The following is a 24,899-nucleotide window of genomic DNA, read 5'->3' on the forward strand; positions in this document are numbered from 1 at the left end:
TTGATGACTTGGACCAAATAATAAAGAAATGCAGCCAATAAGTGCCCAACATAGATGGGAACTCCTTCAATACTGTTTAAAAAGCATCCCAGGGTGATACCTCAAGAAGTTGGTTGAGAATATGTCGAGAGTACATGTCTGCAAATTCTAGGCAAAGGGTGACTACTCTGAAGATGCTAAAATATAACACATTTTTGATTTATTTGGGATTTTGTTTAGTCACAATATAATTCCCATAGTTCCATTTATGTTATTCCATAGTTTTGATGACTTTACTATTATTCTAAAATGTAAAAAAAAAAAAATAATTATAATAAAGAATGAGTAAATGTTTCAAAACTTTTGACCGGTAGTGTGTATGTATATATATATATATATATATATATATACAGTTGTGCTCAAAAGTTTGCATACCCTTGGAGTATTGGTAATATATGTACCATTTTTAAAGAAAACATGAGTGAGCAGGCAAAACACATTTCTTTTATTTCTTATGGGATTCATATTCAACTGTAGGTTATAACAGAATGGCACAATCATAAAACAAAACATGGCAACACAGAAAAAAATGAAATGACCCCCGTTCAAAAGTCTGCATACCCTTAGTTCTTAATACTGTGTATTGCCCCCTTTAGCATCAATGACAGCGTGCAGTCTTTTGTAATAGTTGTCTGTGAGGCCCCAAATTCTTGCAGGTGGTATAGCTGCCCATTCGTCTTGGCAAATGCCTCCAGATCATGCAAAGTCTTCGGTTGTCTTGCATGAACCGCACGTTTGAGATCTCCCCAGAGTGGCTCGATGATATTAAGGTCAGGAGACTGTGATGGCCACTCCAGAACCTTCACCTTTTTCTGCTGAAACCACTGGAGGGTCAACTTGGCCTTGTGCTTAGGGTCATTGTCGTGCTGGAAAGTCCAAGAGCGTCCCATGCACAGCTTTCATGCAGAAGAATGCAAATTGTCTGCCAGTATTTTCTGATAACATGCTGCATTCATCTTGCCATCAATTTTCACAAGATTCCTCATGCCTTTAGAGCTCACACACTCCCAAAACATCAGTGAGCCACCACCATGCTTCACAGTGGGGATGGTATTCTTTTCACTATAGGCCTTGTTGACCCCTCTCCAAAAATAGCGCTTGTATGGTTGTGACCATAAAGCTCTGTTTTGGTCTCGTCACTCCAAATTACAGTGTGCCAGAAGCTGTGAGGCGTGTCAAGGTGTTGTCGGGCATATTGTAACTGGGCTTTTTTGTGGCACTGGCGCAGTAAATGCTTCTTTCTGGCAACTCGACCACGCAGCTCATTTTTGTTCAAGTATCGTCGTATTGTACTCCTTGAAACAACCACACCGTCTTTTTCCAGAGCAGCCTATGTGTCTCCTGAGGTTACCTGTGGGTTTTTCTTTGTATCCCGAACAATTCTTCTGGCAGTTGTGGCTGAAATCTTTCTTGGTCTAATTGCAATTTAAAAAGCCACAGGTGTGGGAAATTAACCTTTAATTGCCATTTAAACCTGTGTGTGTCACCTTGTGTGTCTGTAACAAGGCCAAACATTCAAGGGTATGTAAACTTTTGATCAGGGCCATTTGGGTGATTTCTGTTATCATTATGATTTAAAAAGGAGCCAAACAACTATGTGATAATAAATGGCTTCATATGATCACTATCCTTAAATAAAAGAACGTTTTTTTTTTTTTGCATGATCAGTCATATTTTCAAAATCAATGCCAACATTTCACAATTTTTGCCAGGGTATGCAAACTTTTGAGCACAACTGTATATATATATATATATATATAATTATTAGAATAATTATGTATTATTTATTTGGAATTATCTTTATTTGGGGGACTTTCTCTACAAATATATATGTGATTAATTCCTTTAATTAATCAGCATGTCATGTAATTAATTTGAAAATTGAAATAGATTGACAACCCTAAGACAATAATTAAGAAGAAACTGTTCTACAGTATATATATATATATATATATATATATATATATATATATATATACTGTGTATACTGTATATACAGTATAGTAGATCTCTTGAGAGAAGGATGGCCGATATAAATGCAGATAAACATAATACAGTTTACCAACAGCAAATCAGATGAACACAAAATTTCTAAAGTGAAACAAACACTTATTTTATATTTTGTTTCTGTCTGGTGTGTTTCTATTATAGTGGTCTTGTTTATTATGACGTTAAACGTTTATCACCTTTTATTTAGTATGGCCTATTTGTTCATAGGGAATCAGAGAGTGCGAAAGGGCGTGATGAGTCTGAGGGATGTTGGCAAACATACTTTATTTGTGTAATTCTGTTTGGTGCCACTAGTAGTGTAGAAATTGCACACTTCACCTTTAAGTAAGAAGTTTTGGAGTGTCTCACATAAACCGCATGTTTTTAGGATGCTGTGTCAAAGGCAAAACTTTGAAAATAGCGCCTCGAGATCCCAGCATTTTGCTTAGTCCAGCTGTCAAGAACGCATCCTATCTCTCATTCTTTGGTTGCGCTGCTTTTTGAGGTTTATTGAGGAGCGCTGACTGCCCCCTGCTGACTCGGCTGGTAAAAACACAACGTTATGTGTCCTTCAAACTTGAATTGCTCTGATGTTAATAAAATGCATACTTTTATTATGAAATTTATGTACAGATTAGGAGACCTGATTCATTGCGATTATTTTTTTAATGTGTTTTTTTTAATGTTATTAATCACACTGACAGACCTACTTTGTTGAATTTTAAAGGCATTGCCTTTCTGTCTCTATTTACTCTTAATTATTTACTTTAAAATGAATAGCAGATTGCAGCCATTGAAACAGATAGAACAAAAGGACACAATACGGATCCATAAAACAGGTGAAAGGCAAACAGATGGTGTCACAAACAAAGAAGCATGTAGACAAATAACAAGACATCTGTATAGATAATCATGTCGGCAGCAGTCTGTGGCAGAGAAACAGAGGAGAGGAACTATTGCCTGTATACAGACTAAAGCGGTTGAGAGACAGAGAGCGACTGAATGCTGCAGTTTCCTACCAACAAACCACTGTAGCAACACAGTGAGCCAAAACTGGGACGAGACACATCAAAAGAGCATTCTCAAGGCACCCAAATACTTGAAATGTCTCTATAAACACCACACACGAACAGCACAGCTTTTCTTCCTGTCTCCAAAAGCATAAGCCTCATAAACTAAAGCTTCTCTATGTGCTTTAACCAAACTGACAGCTTAACAGAGCTAATTGATGAGCTGATTAATTTTATTATAATATTAAACTTGACTGGGTCCCACAGTAATAATGTAATATTATGCAATATTCAGCTGGGTTCCAAGTAAATGGAGTAGTTTTTGCACACCTTGTTCCTTCAAAAAATATATATATTTTAGGAAAAAGTATTTGAAGGTAAATACTGTAAATAAGGCATAATGTACAGTCAGCCGGATAATGTACAGTCAGCCTTTTGTTATCACACAATAAACCCCGACAGGGTGATCAGGTCTTGTTTCACCATGAAGGGGTTTATTTTGCGATTTCAACTGGCTGACTGTACATTTATTACATGGCTGCTAACCAAATAAATAAAAACATGGACATAAAATATTGGTTTGCGTTGAAATTATGTAATTTGAGAATAAAGAAATAGCTGAAAAGCTGAAATCAACCTCCAGTTTGAGTTCTGTTGGTGTTTATTTTGTAAAAATTACCATCTTGACTCATCAATATTTAGCCTATAACAAGACTACTTGCCAAATAAATAAATAAATGCACATGAAACATTTATTTGAGTTGAAATTATTTAATTCGCTTACTTTAAGTGATCGCACAGTGAGCCGAGATGCAGGAGAGACGGCTCGCAGAATCCGGATGAGCGGTCTGATACATCTTAATCCCCGGATGTGTAGTTGTTACAGAGCAATATCTGACCACTGGATTCTGAATCAGAATCATGTATTCCAGAGCGCCGTGTAAGAATGCTTTTTATTAAGCTAATATGTTTTATAATATATAAAAGGTAAATATGAAACATGCCTTTATTGTTACTTCTAAATAGATTTTTATTCAATGCCTTTAAAATATTGGATCTACTTGGCAACAACTGCTGTTTGGATTAAATTATGGTTCCTCTGATTAAAAAAAAAAAAAAAAAAACACGTTTGAGCCATTTCAAAGCAAATACATAGTTATTAAGATAAAAATCAAATAACAAAAACTGGCTGAAAATAATTGTTGTAGCCATAATGCCCAGCCCAAGACCATAATTACGAGTTCACGACAAGAAGAATCGTCTTCATGCCTTTGTTGAATTTGTAATTACAAGTTGGCAACTTTGATTTGTCCCACTTGATCATTGTGATGTCATTTAAAAACAAAAAGCTGCTTTGGCTTGTTTAGCTTTTTGTTTGACAACCCTGTTAATATACAGTATATATATATATATATATATATATATATATATATATATATATATATATATATATATATATATATAATCTTAAAAAGCTTGTTTGCTGGTCCAAGCTGGGTTAAGCTAGTTTTTAGCTGGTTTAGCTGGTCAGCTGTATCTGAAATTAACCAAAGACCTACACTTCAACTAACATATGTTACTGTTAGTATAGCTAGAACAAAACAGTTTGCTAGCCAGTAGCCACCAACTTAATGATCTTTTATTTAGCCTTATGAGTGTTGCCTAGAAACAAATAAATTCAGAGTCAAAGGATGTAAACAACTCTTGAGTTAACACTACAAGTTTTTTTAGCTTTTAATTATGGTAATTCCAAAATGTTGTGAATGCAGCACAGGCAGTATAGGCTACAATATTCCATATACTCTAGAACATTCTGTCACCTTCAGGTAAACAAAAAGTTGGCAAATACATCCCCACTATGTGAACCATTTTAAGTTTATTATAGAGTGTTTTCGTATAATGAAATACAAATAAACATGACATTTAATGAAAAAAAAAAAAGCTTATTTCTCACAAACAGTTGCTATAAATACACAGTTTGCACATGAATGCATTTGTCGTGTGTTAGAGCCAAAAAAGTAGGGCGTCCTTTCTTTAACGCATGACAGGTTCTATTGTATTGGAGAGGCAGTGAGACACTGTGCTATTTATAAAAAAAAGCACTCTGTTGTTTGATTAATCATATTTGCGTGGTGAGCAATGCATTCTTACTCAGCCCTCAGAGACCGGCAGCCATTTCACACATGAGTTCAATATCAACTCAAGCACTTCTGATCCAATTTTACCATGTATTGTTTTATATGTGTGTGCTAAAAGGGAAGGGATTTTAAGATGATAGCCACAGGTTCAAATGTATATGTACTGTATTAAAATATGTATATGTATATGTACTGTACTAAAATTTGTAATCAAATTAATAACATGATGTGCCGATTAATTAATCAAACTTGATCACAATTAATCGCATACATCAATATTTGCTGAGAATGGCCCCTAAATAAAGATCAGAATCAGAATCAGAATGAGCTTTATTGCCAAGTATGCTTACACATACAAGGAATTTGTCTTGGTGGCAGATGCTTCCAGTGCACAAACAATACAACAACAAGACAGAGATAATAATAAAAAAATAGAATAAAAATAAAAAGTGAATAGAAAATATAAGTATATATATAAATCACAATAAGACAAAAAAATATATTTATATACGCATGTACAAATATAAATCTGTTATATGCAGATCCGAGGGAATGCATGGCAGAAGAAGTAGGATATGTTGGATAAATATAAATCGACTAAGCTGTGTATTGCACATAATTATTGCTCAGTGGGGCAGTTTTAACTGTTCATGAGATGGATAGCCTGAGGGAAAAAACTGTTCCTGTGCCTGACAGTTCTGGTGCTCAGTGCTCTGTAGCGCCTGCCAGAAGACAATAGTTCAAAAAGGTAGTGGGCTGGGTGAGTGGGGTCCAGAGTGATTTTTCCTGCCCTTTTCCTCACTCTGGAAGTGCACAGTTCTTGAAGGGAGGGCAGGGAGCAACCAATAATCTGATCAGCAGTCCTAACTGTCCTTTGTAGTCTTCTGATGTCTGATTTCATAGCTGAACTAAACCAGACAGTTACTGAAGTGCAGAGGACGGACTCAATGACTGCTGAGTAGAACTGTATCAGCAGCGCCTGTGGCAGGTTGAACTTCCTCAGCTGGCGAAGGAAGTACAACCTCTGCTGGGCCTTTTTCACAATCAATGAGTCAATGTGGGTCTCCCACTTCAGGTCCTATGAGATGGTAGTGCCCAGGAACCTGAATGACTCCACTGCTGCCACAGTGCTGTTTAGAATGGTGAGCGGGGTCAATGTTGGGGTGTTCCTCATAAAGTCCACTATCATCTCCACTGTTTTGAGTGTGTTCAGCTCCAGGTTGTTTTGACTTCACCAGTGAGCCAGCCATACACCCTCCCTTCTGTATACAGACTCATCATCATCTTGGATGAGGCCTATGACAATAGTGTCGTCTGCAAACTTCAGGAGCTTGATAGAGGGGACCTTGACGGTGCAGTCATTGGTATACAGGGAGAAGAGTAGTTGGGAGAGCACACATTACTGGGGGGCACCAGTGCTGATCGTACATGTGCTGGAAGTGAATTTCCCGTCTCACTAGCTGCTGCCTGTCCGTCAGAAAGCTGGTGATCCACTGACAGATAGACGTGGGAACAGAGAGTTGGTGTAATTTAGTCCGGAGTATAGCTGGGATAATGGTGTTGAAAGCCGAACTGAAATACACAAAAAGGATCCTTGCATATGTCCCTGATCTGTCCATATGCTGCAGGATATGATGCAATCCCATTTTGACTGCATCATCCACAGACCAGTTTGCTTGATAAGCAAATTGAAGGGGATCTAGAAAGGGTCCAATTATGTCCTTCAGGTGGGCCAATATCAGTCTCTCAAATGACTTCATGACCACAGATGTCAAAGCGACGAGTCTGTAGTCATTAAGTCCTGTGATTTTGGGTTTCTTTGGGACATGAATGATGGTGGAGCATTTGAAGCAGCAGGGAACTTCACACTGCTCCAGTGATCTGTTGAAGATCTGTGTGAAGATGGGGGCCAGCTGGTCAGCACAGGATTTTAGACAAGTGGGTGAAAACACCATCTGGGCCCTGTGCTTTCCTTGTCATTTGTTTCCAGAAGGCACGGGACACCTCCTCTTCACAGATCTTAAGTGTAGATTGAGTAGCAGGAGGGGGAGGAGGGGGGTTGCAGGAGGTGTTGATGTTTGTGTGAAGTGAAGGTCAGAGTGGGTGTAGGATGTGAGACTGGGCCTTTCAAATCTACAGTAAAACATATTAAAGTTGTCAGCCAGTTGTTGGTTCCCTGCAGTGTTGTATAAAAGTATAAACACTGAGCTCCCAGGCACTATCAAAACATTGATGTTTATATTTTGAGCGGCCCGCTCAGCTCCACCCATCCCTTTTTATCTAAACCTATAGTGTTAGTTTGTGGCGTGGCTACTTTAGTAAACTGTTCAACAGGGTCGTTAGCTGAAAACATTTTTCAGCTTATTAGAATAGCTTCTTTTAGCCACTCTAATTTCCTTATTCAGTGTGTTCCTGGCCTGATTGTACAAGATTTTATCCCCACTTCTGTAGGCATCCTCTTTGGCCTGACGAAGCTGCCTGAATTTTGCTGTAAACCATGATTTGTCATTACTGTATGTTAAATAAGTTCTAGTAGGAATGCACATGTCCTCACAGAAACTCTGTAGTTCCTCTGTAGTTCCAGCTCTGCTTCATTGGTCCATCACTTTAAAGTCTTTACTACAGGTTTTGCTGATTTTAGTTTCTGCCTGTAGGTCTGTTAACGATGAACCAGATAGTGATCAGAGAGTCCCAAAAGTGCTCTAGGGATTGAGCGATATGCATCCTTTATTGTTGTATAGCAATGATCCAATGTATTTCTGTCTCTGGTGGGGCATGTAATGTGCTGCCTGTATTTTGGCAGTTCACGGGCGAGGTTGGCTCTGATAAAATTGCAGAGAATAATAATAAGTGAGTCCGGGTATTGTTGTTCCATATCTGTGATTTGATCAGCCAGCTGTTGCAGCGCTGCGTTCACACACGCATGTGGAGGAATATAAACACTCATTCGAATAAACGAGGAAAACTCCCGTGGCAAGTAGAAAGGCTTACAGTTGATAAAGAGCGCTTCCAAATTAGGACAGCATATCTTCTTTAACATTGTGACATCTGTACACTAACTTTCATTGATGTAAAAGCATGTTCCACTGCCTCTTGTTTTCGCCGTAAACTCCACAATGCGATCCGCTCTGAAGAGCTGAAAGCCCAGCAGATGTAATGCGCTGTCCGGAATGGCTTCACTCAGCCAGGTTTCTGTGAGGCACAAGGCAGCAGAGTTTGAAAAGTCCTTGTTTGTACAGGTGAGGAGATATAGTTTGTCGGTTTTGTTAGGAAGAGAGCAGAGATTCGCTTGATGAATGCTCGGCAACGCTGTTCGAAAGCCGCGCTGACGGAGCTTGACCAGCGTGCCGGCTCGCTTTCCTCGCCAGCGTCTCATAGCGTGCTTAAACAACACAGCTGCGCCTCCAACTAAAATGTCCAGCAAAATGTCCGAATAGTCCAAAACAGGGAAAAGATTGTCTGGTATGTGCTGCCAAATGTTCAGCAGTTCGTTCCTGGTAAAACTGATTGGAAAAAATTACTAAACACAGGACAAACAAACAAAAACAACAAAAGAATTGGAGAGCTCCACAATGAGGCTGCCAAAAAAGGGGCTTTATAAGTCTAGTTATTGTTTCTTTTATTTCCATATCTTTAAAGATAAGCAAAATAAATGTTGAAAATGAGCTCGTCAGTCTCTCTCAAGGTATTCAGTCTGCACTATTTTAACTATTTGTCTATGTACACAAGTGTCAGATGGACGTTCTTAAAGTGTCTCACTGTGAGTTATGTCACGTTTAGCATCTTGCGCAAAAAAAAGCTGCATTTTAGGAGACTGTGTTAAGTTAATAGTAGTGTGAAACCTTGATTAAAGTGTCTTGAGATCCCTGCATTCTGTTGTGCTTGGTCCAGCTGTATTTAATCGAAGTATCATCTGTGAAAGGCTTTAGGCCTGCACACCATAGCCCCATCTCTGCTGCTCTCGATGGAGCATGTTGCCAGTACAGTCGCAAGCTGAAGCGGCACTCACTGCCACCTACTCCCTTGGAATCGCTAAATCTTCAAGGCAGTACTTCAAGCTTTGATTGCTCCGATAGTAGGAGAATTCCTTATTACACAATTTATATACGGTTAAGGGGTATGATTAATTGTGTTCTCTTTTTTACATCACACTAAATTAATATGTTAAATAAATAAGTAGGTGTAAAGTTTTTTTCATTCATTTTACATTGTATTATCCACCATGCAAACATCAGTGTAATCACTTGCCTTAGCAAACACCACTGAATATGCATGACTTTTTGTAATATCAGAAAAAAATGTCAAAAATTGTGATCCATGTGGATATCATCCATGCAATTTATATACATATGTATATTTTTGTGCATACAGCCTGTATGATCTATAGGCTATATACAGTATAGTCTTACATATGGCAACCATTAAAAAAATAAAAACACAAATGCTGCCTGGGCACATTTGTGTCATGGTGGAAAAATGGCATGAAATCTCTAGAGCCATAGCAGTGTCTGTGCATGTATTCTTTGTGTTTGTGCTATGATGTGTGTGTTGTAGCCCAGATGGCCCTACACTCAGTTCCTGCTGTCAGTCTCATGGCAGATCCTGTAGATACCGTGAAAACCAGAAGACACAAGACATTTGAAGCATGGATGGAGAAAATAGGTCAATCTATTTAGCATCTGAGCTGTCACATCACCATTTACCAAGCTTAGCAACATGCTAATGCCACACTCTTCAACTGAGTTAAGTGTGTGTTGCTTATGTAAAGCATTCCAAATTAGTCAGTTATGAGGTTCCATTTAAACGTGAAGTGTGTAACTTTTTTTATTTTTAAATAAAATACTACTTTCTACTTTCTACTTTCCTAGTTTATTTTTCATTGAAAACTATAAGTAAGCCATTCATGGGTTTACCTCCCCCAAAAGTATAAACACTGAGCTCACAGGCACTATCAAAACATTGCTGTTTATATTTTGAGTGGCCCGCTCAGCTCCACCCATCCCTTTTTATCTAAACCTATAGCGTTAGTTTGTGGCATGGCTACTTTAGTAAACTGTTCAACCGGGAGAATATGAACGTCCATGGCAGACGTGTTATAGAGCTTACTTTCGTAACCTCCGTTCCCTGATGGAGGGAACGAGACGTTGTGTCGATGTAGTGACACTAGGGGTCACTTTTGGGAGCTCTGCTTTTTTGAAAAAAGGCAAATGTGAATTGGTGAGTGGAATTTGCATGCCACTCCCCCAGACATATGGGTATAAAAGATGCTGGTATGCAACCACTCATTCAGGTTTTGTGCTGAGGACCCGAGACCAGGTCCCGGCCATTTCAGCGGGTAGTTCAGTGTTGTGGCAAGAGGGACACAGCGTCTCGTTCCCTCCATCAGGGAACGGAGGTTACGAAAGTAACCAAGACGTTCCCTATCTGTCACTCACTCGACGTTGCATACGGCACCCCAGCCCGTCTTGGAGGCATCTGTTGTAACCACGATACGTCTGGAGACCTGCTCTAGGGGAACCCCTGCCCATAGAAATGCCAGGTCGGTCCAAGGGCTGGAGAGGCGTGATGGCCACGCGATGTGTCCCGCGGCACCATGCCCATCTCGGGACTCGAGTCTGAAGCCAGTGCTGAAGCAGTCTCATATGCATCAACCCGAGTGGTGTGGCCGTCGCTGAGGATGCCATATGCCCCAGGAGCCTCTGAAAAAGTTTCAGTGGAACCGCTGTCCTCCGTCTGAATGCCTTCAGAAAGTTCAGCACCGACTGAGCGCATTCGTTCGTGAGACACGCTGTCATCGAGACCAAGTCCAACTCCAGACTGAGAAAAGAGATGCTCTGAACCGGGGGGAGCTTGCTCTTTTCCCAGTTGACCCGAAGCCCCAGTCGGCTAAGGTGTCGAAGCACGAGGTACCTGTGTGCGCATAGCAACTCTCGAGAGTGAGCTAAGATCTGCCAGTCATCGAGATAGTTGAGAATGCGGATGCCCACTTCCCTTAGCGGGCAAGGTCTGCCTCCGCGATCTTCGTGAAGACGCGAGGGGACAAGGACAGGCCGAAGGGGAGGACCATGTACTGGTACGCCTGGCCCTCGAAGGCAAACCGCAGGAAGGGTCTGTGTCGAGGTAGGACCGAGATGTGGAAGTACGTGTCCTTCAGGTCTACCGCCGCAAACCAATCTAGATGTCGGACGCTCGCAAGAATGCGTTTTTGTGTCAGCATCTTGAACGGGAGTCTGTGCAAGGCCCAGTTCAGTACTCGCAGGTCCAAGATTGGTCACAACCCACCGCCTTTCTTTGGTACGATGAAGTAAGTGCTGTGGAACCCTTTCCTCATCTCGGCTGGAGGGACAGGCTCTATCGCGCCCTTGCTCAGGAAGGTCGCAATCTCCGCACGGAAGTTAGCGGCATTCTCGCCCTTCACCAAGGTGAAGCGGACGCCGCTGAACTTAGGCAGGCGCCTGGCGAACTGAATTGCGTAGCCGAGTCGGACGGTCCTGGTCAGCCATCGGGTGGCGCGAGCCACGCGTCCAAACTCCGGGCGAGGGGGACCAAGGGGATAATTGTGTCGGACGTACCACATCGAGGGGACTCGAGCCCCATGGCTGTGCTGAGTCGAGGGACATCGAAGCACTTACCTGGCTCCTGCTGCCCACCATGAGATTGGCCGAGGATGGGGGAGGAGTCTCGTTCACGAGGTCCATCGGCACTAATCCTGTGTGGGGGTATTCGTGCCACAGCTAGGCACCCAGGGGTGGGGGGGTCCGCCGCTGGAGTGCCAACCCTGCCAAAAAGGAACGGTGGACGGCGGTCATGACGACGGCCGTGCACACCGGACATGTGACCCAGGAAACAAGGAAACTGCTCTTTTGATGAACCTTTGGGTACCACAGCCTCTGGGGCATGCGGCGAAAAAAGAAACAAAAGATTCTCCTCCTGGCCCTCCACCGGGGGATGGAGTGGTCTGTGCACCAGCTCCAGAGAGATGGGTCTCCTTGCCCCTGGGTCGCCCATCTCAGGGGTGCTTTGAAGCCTTCCTCGGGTTCTTGGCAGCTGGCCGTGAGACGGGGGCGTCTGCTTCCTGCGATGGGCTGCACACCGGGGCCGGGCCACGGGGGCGGGCTGCGGCGGAGCCGGAGATGTTGCTGCAGGGAGAAGCCCTTGGCAACGAGCAGACGGGGTGCAGGATCTTGAGCCGCGCCAGGGCAGGATGTGCTTTATAGCCTCCGTCTGCTTCTTCACCATCAATAACTGCTGGGAAAAGTCCTCGACGGTGTCGCCAACAGGCCAACCTGGGAGATGGGGGCGTCAAGGAACCGTGCCTTGTTGGCCTCTCGCATCTCTACCAAGTTGAGCCAGAGGTGGCGCTCCTGGACCAGGAGCGTGAACATCGCCTGCCTGAGAGACCGCGCTGTGACCTTTGTCGCCCGGAGAGCGAGGTCGGTTGTCAAGCGCAGTTCCTGCATCAATCCGGGTCAGAACTACCCTCATGCAGTTCTTTTAGCGCCTTGGCTTGGTGAACTTGCAGGAGAGCCATGGCGTGCAGGGCGGAGGTGGCTTGTCCAGCGGCACCATAGGCCCTAGCCGTCAGAGATGACGTAAACCTACAGGCCTTGGATGGGAGCTTCGGGCGCCCACGCAAGGTGGCGGCGCTCTGCGGACACAAGTGCACCGCGAGCGCCTTTTCCATCTGGGGGATCACCGAATATTCCCTGGCCGCTCCACCATCGAGGGTAGCAAGAGTGGGGGAGCTGAAAGATATGGACCGGGCAGTAGAAGGTGCCTTCCACGACCTTGTCAGCTACTCATGCACACCTCATGAAGAAAGGAACGGGGGCGGGGCGCGGCTGTGAGCGGTGCCCCGAGCCAAGGACCCAATCGTCAAGCCGTGAGGGTTCAGGGGAGAGCGGAGGGTTCCACATTAACCCGACGCTCGCGGCCACCTGGGAAAGCATGTCTGTCGTTTCAGCGTCGGCCTGAGACTGGGCGACCATTCCCGAAGGAGGAAGCCCACCCGAAGCTTCAGCATCAGACGGGACGAGCCCGCTCTCCGATGCTGTGCTCGATAACTCATCATCTTCCGGGGCGCCAGACGAGATGTCGAACCCACCCTGAGACGAGCCGGCAATCTCGTCGGAGCACGCGATCATGGCAAGCGAGTGTGCTGGGGAATGGGAGGTCTGTGGGGGGATACCTGGTGGAAGTGGTCACATTGAGGTCCCCAAATTGCCCCCAGTGCTAACCGGCATGGCCTCATACCCGTAGGTAGAAGGACCGAGGCGGGGAGCCGCTGGGGTGGCTTGCTTTCTTACGAATGCAAGCCGCAACCGCAACATTGCCATGGTCATGTTCTCGCAATGAGGACATGATCCATCCACGAAAGATGTCTCCGCGTGGGCAGCGCCCAAACATGTAAGACATCGATTGTGGCCATCGGAAGCAGAGAGATAGCGACCGCAACCAGGAATAACACACAAACGGAAAGGCATCTTTAAAAAGACGTTCTGTGTGTGCCACTCTTTTATGAATAGAAAATATACTCTTTTCAGAATATACTCTTTTTTTGCTCTGCCGAAGCGCCCAGAGGCGTTCTCTGCACTGCACAGGCACAGAGGGGGAGAAGCCGCTAAAATGCACCATCAAATCCAGCAGTCTTTAGCGAGGTGAGTTTTTCTAGAGGAATTGTATTCAGTGCACTGAATGCAACCGCTCGGCTCCGAAGAGAAAATCTGAATGAGTGGTTGCATACCAGCTACTTTTATACCCGTATGGAGTGGTATGCAAATTCCACTCGCCAATTCTCATTGGCCTTTTTTAAAAAAAGCAGAGGTGTTTGGGGCTCCCAAGAGTGACCCCTAGTGTCACTACATCGACACAACATCTAGTGAGTGACAGATAGGGAACAAAACTTAACTTCGCCAAAATTAGAAAACTTGCTAAAAGACACAAAGACCGAAAACTGAGTAAAACCTGATTGAACATTTACAAGGTGGAGGACTTTGGGGGAATATTTTGGGGTTCAATTCTTGCCATGTTACTTCTCGACAGGGAAGTTTCACTCACAAGCAGGGTTGGGAGGGTTACTTTTGAAATGTATTCCACTACAGATTACAGAATACATGCTGTAAAATGTCATTTGTAACATATTCCATTAGATTAGTCAAGGTCATTAACGTATTCTAAATACTTTGGATTACTTCTTCAGCACTGGTAAATTTTTTTAGTAGACAAACTTTGCCAGTACAGTAAGACAAAATACACACGTTAAAAATACATTCTCTGAAAAACCTAAATATCTTATGCAATGTTGTTTCTAAAACAAGATTAATCAAATTGATCTTGTTTTAATGATTTTTAGATATTTTTATGGAAAACAATAAAAAAAATTATTATCAATAATATGATTTTTGCCCTAATATCAAAGGTCTTACTAGAAAAAAAGAAATTATGATCCAATGTGAATTTTCTTGATAAAAAAATATGATCATGCCTGGTAACATGCATGTAAAATGGCCAGAAATAGCATTTTAGCTTAGCGTAAAGCTGACAATTTACACAAGGTTTATTTCTATTTCTTCTGCTCCAAACTTATTTCAAACTTACTTCTCTGTCTGCTCGTATAAATGTAACACATCATAAGAAAGTGTTTCAACGCTGTTCAAATGCACTTTGGATCACATCATTTATATGTATAAATGTTTTCCATCTGAAAGGACTAAATATTAAATGAAACAAATGACAATAAAATGCAAAGTAATCTCTTCAGTAATCAAAATACTTTTTGAATGTAATTGTATTCTAATGACCAATGATTTAAATTGTAACCATAACATGTATTCCGTTACTCCCCAACCCTGCTCACAAGTTAGCTCATTACTGTCGAGCCTCAGATAAATTCGTAAGACACTCGGAATAGATATTGTTACGCTTACTAGTTATCAAGAACTAGCCCACCTCTTGTGCTGGATCCCCCGCACACCAGCTGCCGTTCAATCCAGCGATGTTATCGGACGAGCCGATTCCTCTGCCATGCTTTCTGTCCGGTATGTTTATGTTATAGTGGTCTTGTGCATTATGACGTTAAACGTTTATCACCTTCTATTTTTTTTTCTATTTATTGCCTATTTGTGCATAGGGAATCAAAGAGTGCAAAAGGGCGTGATGAGTCTAAGGAGTGTTGGCAAATGTTGTTTGAAAACATACTTTCTTTTTGTAATTCAGTTTTGTGCCTCCAGTAGCGAAGAAATTACACACTTCACCTTTAAAGACCATATGAAATAAAAATGAGAGTTTTGTGGTTTTTAGTCTATGCGTGTTAGCTTTGAGGTCATATTTATGCTAGTATACTCCTAAATATTGACAAAATTCCCTTTTAGCAGCTGCAAGCCTTCAAAATGTACATTCTCTCTCTTCTGGGGAAACAAAACAAAAATACTGATGACTCATCTTGCACTACACAGATTTCTGTCAAATCAAAGTCTCTTCAGATTGAGAATGTCCCTCCCCCCAATACCAGCTGTAACACTAACAAGTAGCAAATCGTAGGTCACGGTTTTGATGTAACTAAAGCTTGTTGGCTATTTTTAAAAGGTTTTGGGACAGAGCTTTAGATTATGGAAGCTGGATCTTGCCACATAATAAAAAATTAAAAAGGTAACTTGCAATTACCAAATATAAAGTCGCAATTGTGTGATATAAAGTCGCAATTGCAAGTAAAATTGCAATTTAAACATTTATCGCACAATTTCAACATAATATCTCGCAATTTTGACTTTCTTTCTCAGAAATGCGTGATATAAACTCGCAATTGCCTTTTTATTTTATTTTTTATTCCATGGCAGAATCACACATCATCGGAGGTGAGCTTCCCTCCCTCCAGGACATTTATACCAGGCGGTGTGTGAAAAAAGTTCAGAGGATCATCAGAGACTCCAGCCACCCGAGCCATGGGCTGCTTTCCCTGCTACCATCAGGCAAGCGGTATCGCAGCATCAGGACCTGCACCAGCCAACTTCATGACAGCTTCTTCCCCCAAGCAGTCAGACTTTTGAACTTTTGAACATACATCAGCACTGCACTTTAATCTCACACTGGACTGTCATAAATTATATTTCTCTTAACAACACACTGGCAACTGCCTATCAACTGACAGCCTGAATGTCAATACAACACTATACAACCTTACTGCATATTTATATATATAATTTTTATTGTATACTGTGTATTCTATATTGTGTGTATTGTATACTGTACGTTGTGTATTATTATTTGTATATTGTGTTGTGTGTAATTATGTGTATTAGATTGTGTAAATCTGATGTTTATTGTAAATTGGTATACAGTATGTCTTATCACTGTCATGACTGCTATGTTGCTTGGAACTGCACCAAAGGCTTTCACCCACTATTGCACTTGTGTATATGGTTGAGTGACAATAAAGTGATTTGATTTGATTTGAAGGCACCATTTTAGACTGTAATACGGGTGAGAAGTATGAACTTTTTTTCTCTCCCAAGTTTATATTCCACAGTGCTTGTGTGCCACACAGGCAAAATTATTTTTGGCTAATTTAACTGCCAAATTCATTTTAAATCTCTCATATCCACATTTTTCCACCATCATCCTTCTGGGGCAGTTCCTCCTCTCTGATCCTCCACTCTTTCTCTCTAGCAGTAAGAAAGGGAGATAATTGCAGCGACAGAGTAGGATCTATAAATAGAGGATCAGCCAATGGCAGAGTGGAACCACCCCCTGTACGCTGGTGGGTGACTACTGGAGTGTGTCAGCGCCACTTTCTCTTTCCTTCTATCATTCCATCCCCCTTTTCCCACCCTGCTCTTTCACTGTCTGTATATTACTTATTCCTGCATCCCACTCAGTTGTGTCGCCACCATGTCATGTTTCTTTCTTCTTTCTTTCTTTCTTTCTTTCTTTCTATCTTTCTCTCTCTCTCTTTCCAGGTGTCTGATGCATAGTGATCAGATCCCCTTCTTTTTTCCTCTCCACCAGCTGTTCTCGCTTTTTGTCTCAGGTTCTGTTGTCATTGTTCTCTAAGAGACATTTAGAGTTCAATTTTCACATGATATCTTTACACCAAACACCTGGGACAAAATATTACCACCAGAATACTCAGACAAACACAAAAGCAACAGCCACAACTATATAATAAAGGTGGGTGATATAAGCGAAAATCCCAATACTTTCAAAAGTATTGGTCAATAACAATAAATATCATGATTAGGGTTGTTCATTTAATGCATTAAACTTGTGTGATTAATTCTATGAAAAATAATGCATAAAAATAATTAATAAACATAATCACGCCCCCTGTCCAGTATGTAAATTCTGTAATAAGCCTTGATGTTTTTTTTGCATTCTGCAGTCAGCAGGGGGCAGTCAGCGCAGCCTCAGCTTTGGGCTATACCACAGACATTTTGGAAAGAGAGGGCTTTATTTAGAACTCCTTTGTCTGTACAAGCAACATGCCTTGTCAAACCTAGAGAGCATGTAGCACAAAAAGAGCAAGGAGACTTAAATAGATGATACACTTTTGTGTTTGAAGACAGCTCAACAGAGCATAATAGAATGCAGGGATCTTGAGACACATTTTTTAAAGTTTCAACCGACTTTTACCTTGCAAGCATTTTAAAAATGCACAGTTTATGGCACGAGATGCTGAAACATAATGCAACCAAAGAAAGATGCTTAAACAGTGTCCATCTGATGCATTTGCACATAGAAAAAAAGTGTAAAAATAGCCTAAATGGAACACGTCCAGTGAGAGATTGACAATTCAATGGAAAATGGATTGCTGTCAAGAGAACCCAATAATAGGATTATCTTCAATGATATGGAAATAAAATATGTTTTTTTATTAGACAGAGCTGGGCCTAACCAAGGCTGCTGCATGCCCATTTTTGCTGAACACTCCGGTAATTCAAACCATATGCTCATAAAACATCTGCTTTTATCACACTTAAACCATGAAATTACACTCCAGATCAAAATTTTCCCTTCATTTTGTCACATGTAGCTAGAACAAACACTTTTGCTGATTTAGTACTGTATGCTATGTGCTGTAACATCAAAATAAATCAAGACAGTCTCACAGCTGCTTTGTAGTGTAGCTCTACTGGGGCACAATTAATCCAATCCTGTCTATTTGAAACACAGCAGGACCCTAAAACTGCACCAAACAAATTTCTAACACCAAACTCTTTTGTGAAGGATGTGGAGTTGATAGAAGAGCATTGATGAATGTATGTCTAACATGTTCTCGGCTGCGTTCCTCATGCTGACTGACTAAACTGCCTGGATGTCACTGTTACTTGTGATTTACGAGATGTTTTTTCAAAGCCATTTATAGTACAGTGCACACTCATTAAAAGGGAAATATTCTGTGGTCCATAGTGCATTTATAATGTTTCCACCATCTCAAAGAATCACGTTACTATATCTACATTTTTGCAAAATTATGTACATGTGGCTCATTGTACGTTTCGTGGCAGTTTCCTGGTGAAATGAACACTAGAGACGCTACAACAACGATCTTTTTTTTTTTTTTTTTTTTTACACAAATCACAAGGAAAACAGCAGATTATCCATTCATAAACAATTCACTTTTGCACTGTTCCTCACACAATGCCATCTTATGACACCTAAACACTTTTACTATAACGCATGATGTTTGCATTACATATCCAACTATATTTACAAGCTGATTCAAGTTAGGCGGTAGCTAAATTGAAAGAGCATTACACTTGTGACACAAAGGACCACAGTACGGTCCAGATGAGCATGCGCAATGACACGTGAGCCCAAAGTGTCATAGAAGCACCACAAAATGATGTGGTTGCTTTAGGAATTGCATTTTCATCCATCATTTGTTTTTTATGACATAATCGGTGAGTTTAGGTTTAGGGAGGTATGTATTGTTAATGTAAAACACGTTAAAGCATTAACATTTGGGAGAAAATGTAACTGGCTTTTAGCAACACAGTGGACATTTCACCTCGGAACTGTTGCGATATCTGTAATGAAACACGTAAAATACATTCAAGTAATTGTATGTAACAATTGGCATTGTTGACATTAATCCTGGTGCAATGTTTCTCCACATGGCAAGTTTGAATATAATTGCAGGCTAGGGCTATTTGGCCAAAAAATCAAATTGCGATAAAATGCGATATAATAATTATGAACTTTTTTCTTTTTTTTTTTTTTTTTTTACTAGTAAGTGTTTCCTTTTGACCAAATTTAAAGTGATAGTAATTTGGTAACAAAAAACCCGCCTCTGGTCTTCTTTGGCTGCTCGCGAACAGCTTTGACCTGCCCTCAAACACTACACTAAGCGGTAGACCAATCACAACAGACTGGGACATCTGACCAATCAGAGCAGCGTAGGCTCTCTGAAAGGAGGAGTTTAGAATGAATCCTTTAGAACAGATCATTGAATGAGTCGTTTTTGACACTGGAAAAAAAAGGTAATGCTGCAATTTAAATTATGAGCAAATTAAAGTGTTTTTTGACCTTTGATGCATGTAAATCTATTGTATGAGACCTTTAAAACAAAATTAGGAACATTTAAAAACCATAATAGATGCTCTTTAAGTTCTTTTTTACTATAAATCTACAATTTCACTTTCACTTCCACATTCTTCTTCTTCTTTTGTTTTTGGTGATTCACATGCTTCATGCATATTGCCACCTACTGGTCAGGGCTGGTCAAAGGTAAAGATTTACAGTAAAAAAAAGGACCTGTTTCACACCCACACCAATCATATCACTTCAGAAGACATGGATTTAACCACTGGAGTCTTATAGATTACTTTTATGCTGGTTTTATGTGATTGTTTGAACTTCAAAGTTCTGGCCACCATTCACTTGAATTGTATGGACCTACAGTGCTGAAATATTCTTCTAAAAACCTTTATTTGAGTTCTGCAGGAGAAAGAAGTTTATACACATCTGGGATGGCATGAGGGTGAATAGATGATGAGAGAATAACTGTATTTTGAATACTGTTCAAGTATCCTCTTAAAAGCCAGACTACATAAATAAAAAACAATAGAGGGGGAAATTAATATTATTTAGTTTTATTATTTATTATTATCATTATATCATTATTGATGTAATAGTTTGTTATCTTGCATGAGACATTGCTATGATAAAACCTTAAGCCTTTATTTTGGCAGAAGCGTTTATTTTGGCTGAACATAGAAGGTAGACTTCTGTCAAGTTGACAGTGGCCTTTTAATGCAGAGAAAAGCTCCACTCTTCTGTCCACAAAAATAAAGCATATTTGGAATTACGAATTATTTTGATTAATCGTTTAGCACTAGAGCAAGTGCAAATGAAATTTAAGACCTACGGTGAAGGGCAAGATTTTCAGTGAATAATTATTAAAAATGTCAGTCTGTTCCTGACACAAAGCTATCATATGGCTTCCTTTTATGGTGTTGTTGTTGTTGTTGTTGTTTTCCTTAATAGAGCTTAATAGTATGTATGTGCTTGTATGTAAACAAGCAGCGTAAACATTCTCTTCAAAATATCTTTTGTGCTCCACAGAAGAAAGAATATATGGGTTTGAAACAACATAAGGGTGAGTAAATGATGACAGACTTTGCATTTTTAGGTTAAAACAGGTTGGCAAACCATTTTAGGCTGGTTTAAGCCACACTTTTAAGCAGGTTTAGGACATTTCCTAAGTGTGTAGCCCCTCTAAAAACTGCCTTTGGCTACTAACCAGGTGCTTGTTTTACATAATCCCAGAAAATCTGATGTGATCTGTCAACCGTCTCTCCTCTCCATCCCCTGTCCATTGCCTAATTTTCACTTGGAGGTTTTAAAGCACTGCAACCCATTTGCACCTTCGGGCAACTTCCTCTGACAAGCTGAAACAATCTCACCCTCACAAGCTCAGCCGCATGGCCTTTCGCTCTCCCACACGCATCTTTGAACACTGGCTCGCTCTTTCCGTTGCATCCTACACGCAGCGGCACAGAGAATAGCATACACACATTGCCCTGCGCCCCAGAGGGTGCTCTTTTGAGCAGTCACAGGTTGTGTGTAGTGTGTCCTGGGTATGTTCCCGATGGAGGGTGAGATCAGGCGTAGGATTCATTACCCAAAGCTTTTTGTTTAACACAGCTCTTTATTTCTCCTCCAAAACTCTACCGGCAGCAGAACAACTCTGATTAACACAGTGCTTCTGATCAAGAAAATCACCACTTCTTCTTTGCTAAGTGTACTGTTCCCTCTCTTTCTCTTTCCCTCTTTTTACTGCTGTTGTATCACACATCATTGTTTGGAGATACTCTCTTAGGCCACAATTACAATATATGCCTGGAAATGTAAGCGCAGCGTAGTTCTAGCAGGAAGACTAGCAGTTGTACATCACTGCATCATTAGCTAGGTAACTCCTAGCCAATCACATGTAAGCCATTGCTTTATAAGTCTGCTCACAATCTGTCACATTGCTATTTCAGTGTGCTAACACGGCAACCTCCACCACCCCACCACCACCAGTCAAGTCCTGTCCTGCAAGGGGGTAGGCTCCTTGTGCCTGCTTCCTATCTCCGGCAGGATATGACGGTTCCGAGAACAACTTCTTCGGACCGCCAGACGGGGCTTACGCCAAAGAGAGACATTACATTTCTGTTTTATATTCATCAAATAAATGTCATCTTAAATTTCACTCAAGTCTGCAAGTCTTCCTGATAGAACTGTTCTTTCTCAAAATATCTGCGTTGAATTGTAAGTGTATCTGATGGCCCAAACTCTTCTTTCAGAACACTAAATATGCCTGAAATGTGATTTATCAGAATATATAATGCCTAAAAAGACATCAGTATCAGAGTCAATGTGTAGCGTTTAGCCCACAAGTTCCTGGAGCATTAAGCTGTGGTGCTCATTTGGGTGACACAGTTTCGAATCCAGCGTGCAACATGTCCTGACAGCATTCCAGGCCCAAACCCAAAGTGAACAATCCCTTACTAGTACCTGTCATATGCAAGTAATATTTTATTTGCAAAGCAAAATTACATGCCTTATTACACGTTCGGCTACAGTTTCCCAGTGAAATGTCCAGCGGGGGGCGCCAAAAGCGTGTGAAATGGTTTTGTAATCAGACAAGGTTTTTAGGTGAATATTAGAGGGAGATTTTAATGAGTAAAACATACCTCCCTAGCCTAAGTCTTTAACCTAAACCTAACCAATAGTGATCTAAAATCAAAATAGAAGTAAACAAAACATTCTCACCCTTAAACGCCTAAACCTAACCGAGAGCATCCAAAAACAAAATGAGAAATGAAAAGCACATTTGCCTAAGGGACAACGTCATCTTGTGTCGCTTCTATGAAACTCTCATCTCACGTGTCAGCTTGTGCACTTGACTGGTCTCGAATTGAGTCCAAAGTTCAACACTCTATCAGGTGAGCTACCGCAGAAGCAAATCACACTGAAATAAGTGTATGAATGTAGGTGAGTCTGTAATACAAGCGTTAAAATGTACTGTATTTCAAATGATGCGTTATAGCAAGAGTGTTTCTATATCATAACACAGCAATGTGTGAGTAAAAAATGTTTGAGAGTGTGAGAAAAATAAGTGTTTATAAAGTCATAATCAGCCGTTGTAGATTTGTGTGAAAGTGAATAAAACGCACAGTTGTTGTAGCGCCTCTAGTGTTCATTTCACTAGGAAACTGTGACAAAAGTTGCGATTTTTGCTGTTTTTTAGATGTCTTAAATAGCCATTTTTCACAAAGGAAGCACAATTCAATACACAATAAATTTAGAGAAAATCTTTAATTGGGAAGTAAAGATGTAAGAGACTTGAATTTAAATCCAAGGATCCATAAATAGGCTGAGTGAACATGAACTGAGTTGAGTGAACATGCATTGCATCCAAGAAAATAAAAGTAAGATGCAACATATGCATTACAAGATTATAACTCCCTGATGCCTGTGATCTTTGATCAACTTACCTCAGTGAGGTGCGGGTTAGGGTTAAATCCGCATTGGTTGCACACCATGGAGCGACACTGCGTGCAGGTATTGTAGTTTGGCTGGCCTTCCGTAGTGCCTGTCAGATCTGCGCTCTTGCACACTGGGCAGAGCTTACTGCTGGGCATGGGTGCGATCTGGGGCAAAGAGTAGGGCGAGGTTGGTGCGCTGGCCCCTGGCGAAACAGCGGGCGAATGACCGCTTCTGCTACTGCTCACATCCACCTGGAGGTTCTTTCGGGGAGTTTGGCCCAAACCGGGTCCCTGGGGCTGCGTCGGGCCTCCGGGACCAGGTCCCGTACCCGGTGGACCCCCCGGTTTGGGGCCCATGCTCGGGTCTGTCTGATTAGGTTTGCCTTGGATACTGTGGAAAAAGAAAGACATTGCTGTGTGAATAGTGTGGCATGCATTTGGTACTACTGATAGCTGCACATTTTGTTGAATCCATCTTCCTAGGGGATTCACGAGAGGAGATTTAAAGAGCTTTGTGCCACAATGTCCTGAGTAGTTTAAATGAGAATAGAAATAAAGATCAATACAGCGGGGTACAATCTGAAACAGGCAGACGGACCAAAAGGGATCCAACCAAAAACTGGCAATTATATATGTGGAAAGTTATATACACAAGGAGGTGACAGAGGTTTGCTCTTCAACTGAGCATATTTACATGTCAGAAATGGTCATTCTTGAACTTTGACACAGAACAGAGGCTGAATAGTGGCAAAAAGACTAAATGATGGCTACTGGAGTGGATGCCCTTAGGCTTTCTTGCTCAGATCTTAACTCAAGAAAATTAATGTAGATGTCAGATTCATTTAAGCATCAACTTTGTGATGTTTTAACACCAATTTCTACTGAGACATAGAATATAGAAACAATTGAGACAATTGTTGACATACAGAAAGAGTTATAACGGATCGCTATCGGATAGCACTTGACCACATTAAATGACAGATGTAAATGCACCAAGACTCACTGTGATCAGATCGTGATCAGATCAATGAAAGCACATTCTAAAATGGTATTTATATTTATATATATTATATATACAGCATATATGTATACAGTATATATATATATATAAGAATATTTAAGTTGTATTTTACAACAAAAGAAGAAATTTTATTACAAAAGATCTTGCAATAAAAATCTTTTATTACAAAAGAAGAAAAATGTGAAAGTGTAGATTTATAGTAAAAAAGGACTTAAATACTGATCTGTTTCTCACCCACAACTATCATATTGCTTCTGAAGACATGGATTAAACCACTGGAGTCCTATGGATTACTTTTATGCTGTTGCTTTTGGAGCTTCAAAGTTTTGGTCACCATTCACTTGCATTGTATGGACCTACAGAGCTGAAATATTCATCTAAAAATCTTCATTTGTGTTCAGCAGAAGAAAGAAAGTCAGACACATCTGGATTGGCATGAGGGTGAGAAAATGATGAGATAGTTTTCATTTTTGGGTGAACTATCCATTTAAGCTTTGTAAGCTGCCAAAAAATAATTTCAATTAAGGAAAAACCCTGAATGTCATAGTGATGGAAACCATTTGAATTATCCATCAGTGTTTTTAAAATTTACTAAAAGATGGAGAATTACCACAGCCTCTGATGTAATATGTAAGTCGCATTTGAAAGCCTTGAGGAGACATACGCAGAGTCTTTTTCTCAAAAGAAAAATCAGCAGGAGACAGCAAAAGTAAAGCAACGGTCTCCATTTGCC

The 24,899-nt window shown here is 40.9% G+C and overlaps 1 protein-coding gene across 1 annotated transcript in view; it reads right to left on the reverse strand.

Moving 5' to 3' along the window:
• bsnb (bassoon (presynaptic cytomatrix protein) b) overlaps positions 1–23,502 on the reverse strand; it is a 129,290-nt gene extending 105,788 nt beyond the window's left edge. Inside the window, exon 1 of the mRNA XM_051676054.1 lies at positions 23,155–23,502. Within this exon, the coding sequence (XP_051532014.1) occupies positions 23,155–23,502 (348 nt within the window). The remainder of the gene's footprint in view (positions 1–23,154) is intronic.
• Positions 23,503–24,899: the final 1,397 nt, after the last annotated feature.

This window comes from Myxocyprinus asiaticus, chromosome 37, assembly GCF_019703515.2.
Source record: "Myxocyprinus asiaticus isolate MX2 ecotype Aquarium Trade chromosome 37, UBuf_Myxa_2, whole genome shotgun sequence".
NCBI lineage: Eukaryota > Metazoa > Chordata > Actinopteri > Cypriniformes > Catostomidae > Myxocyprinus > Myxocyprinus asiaticus.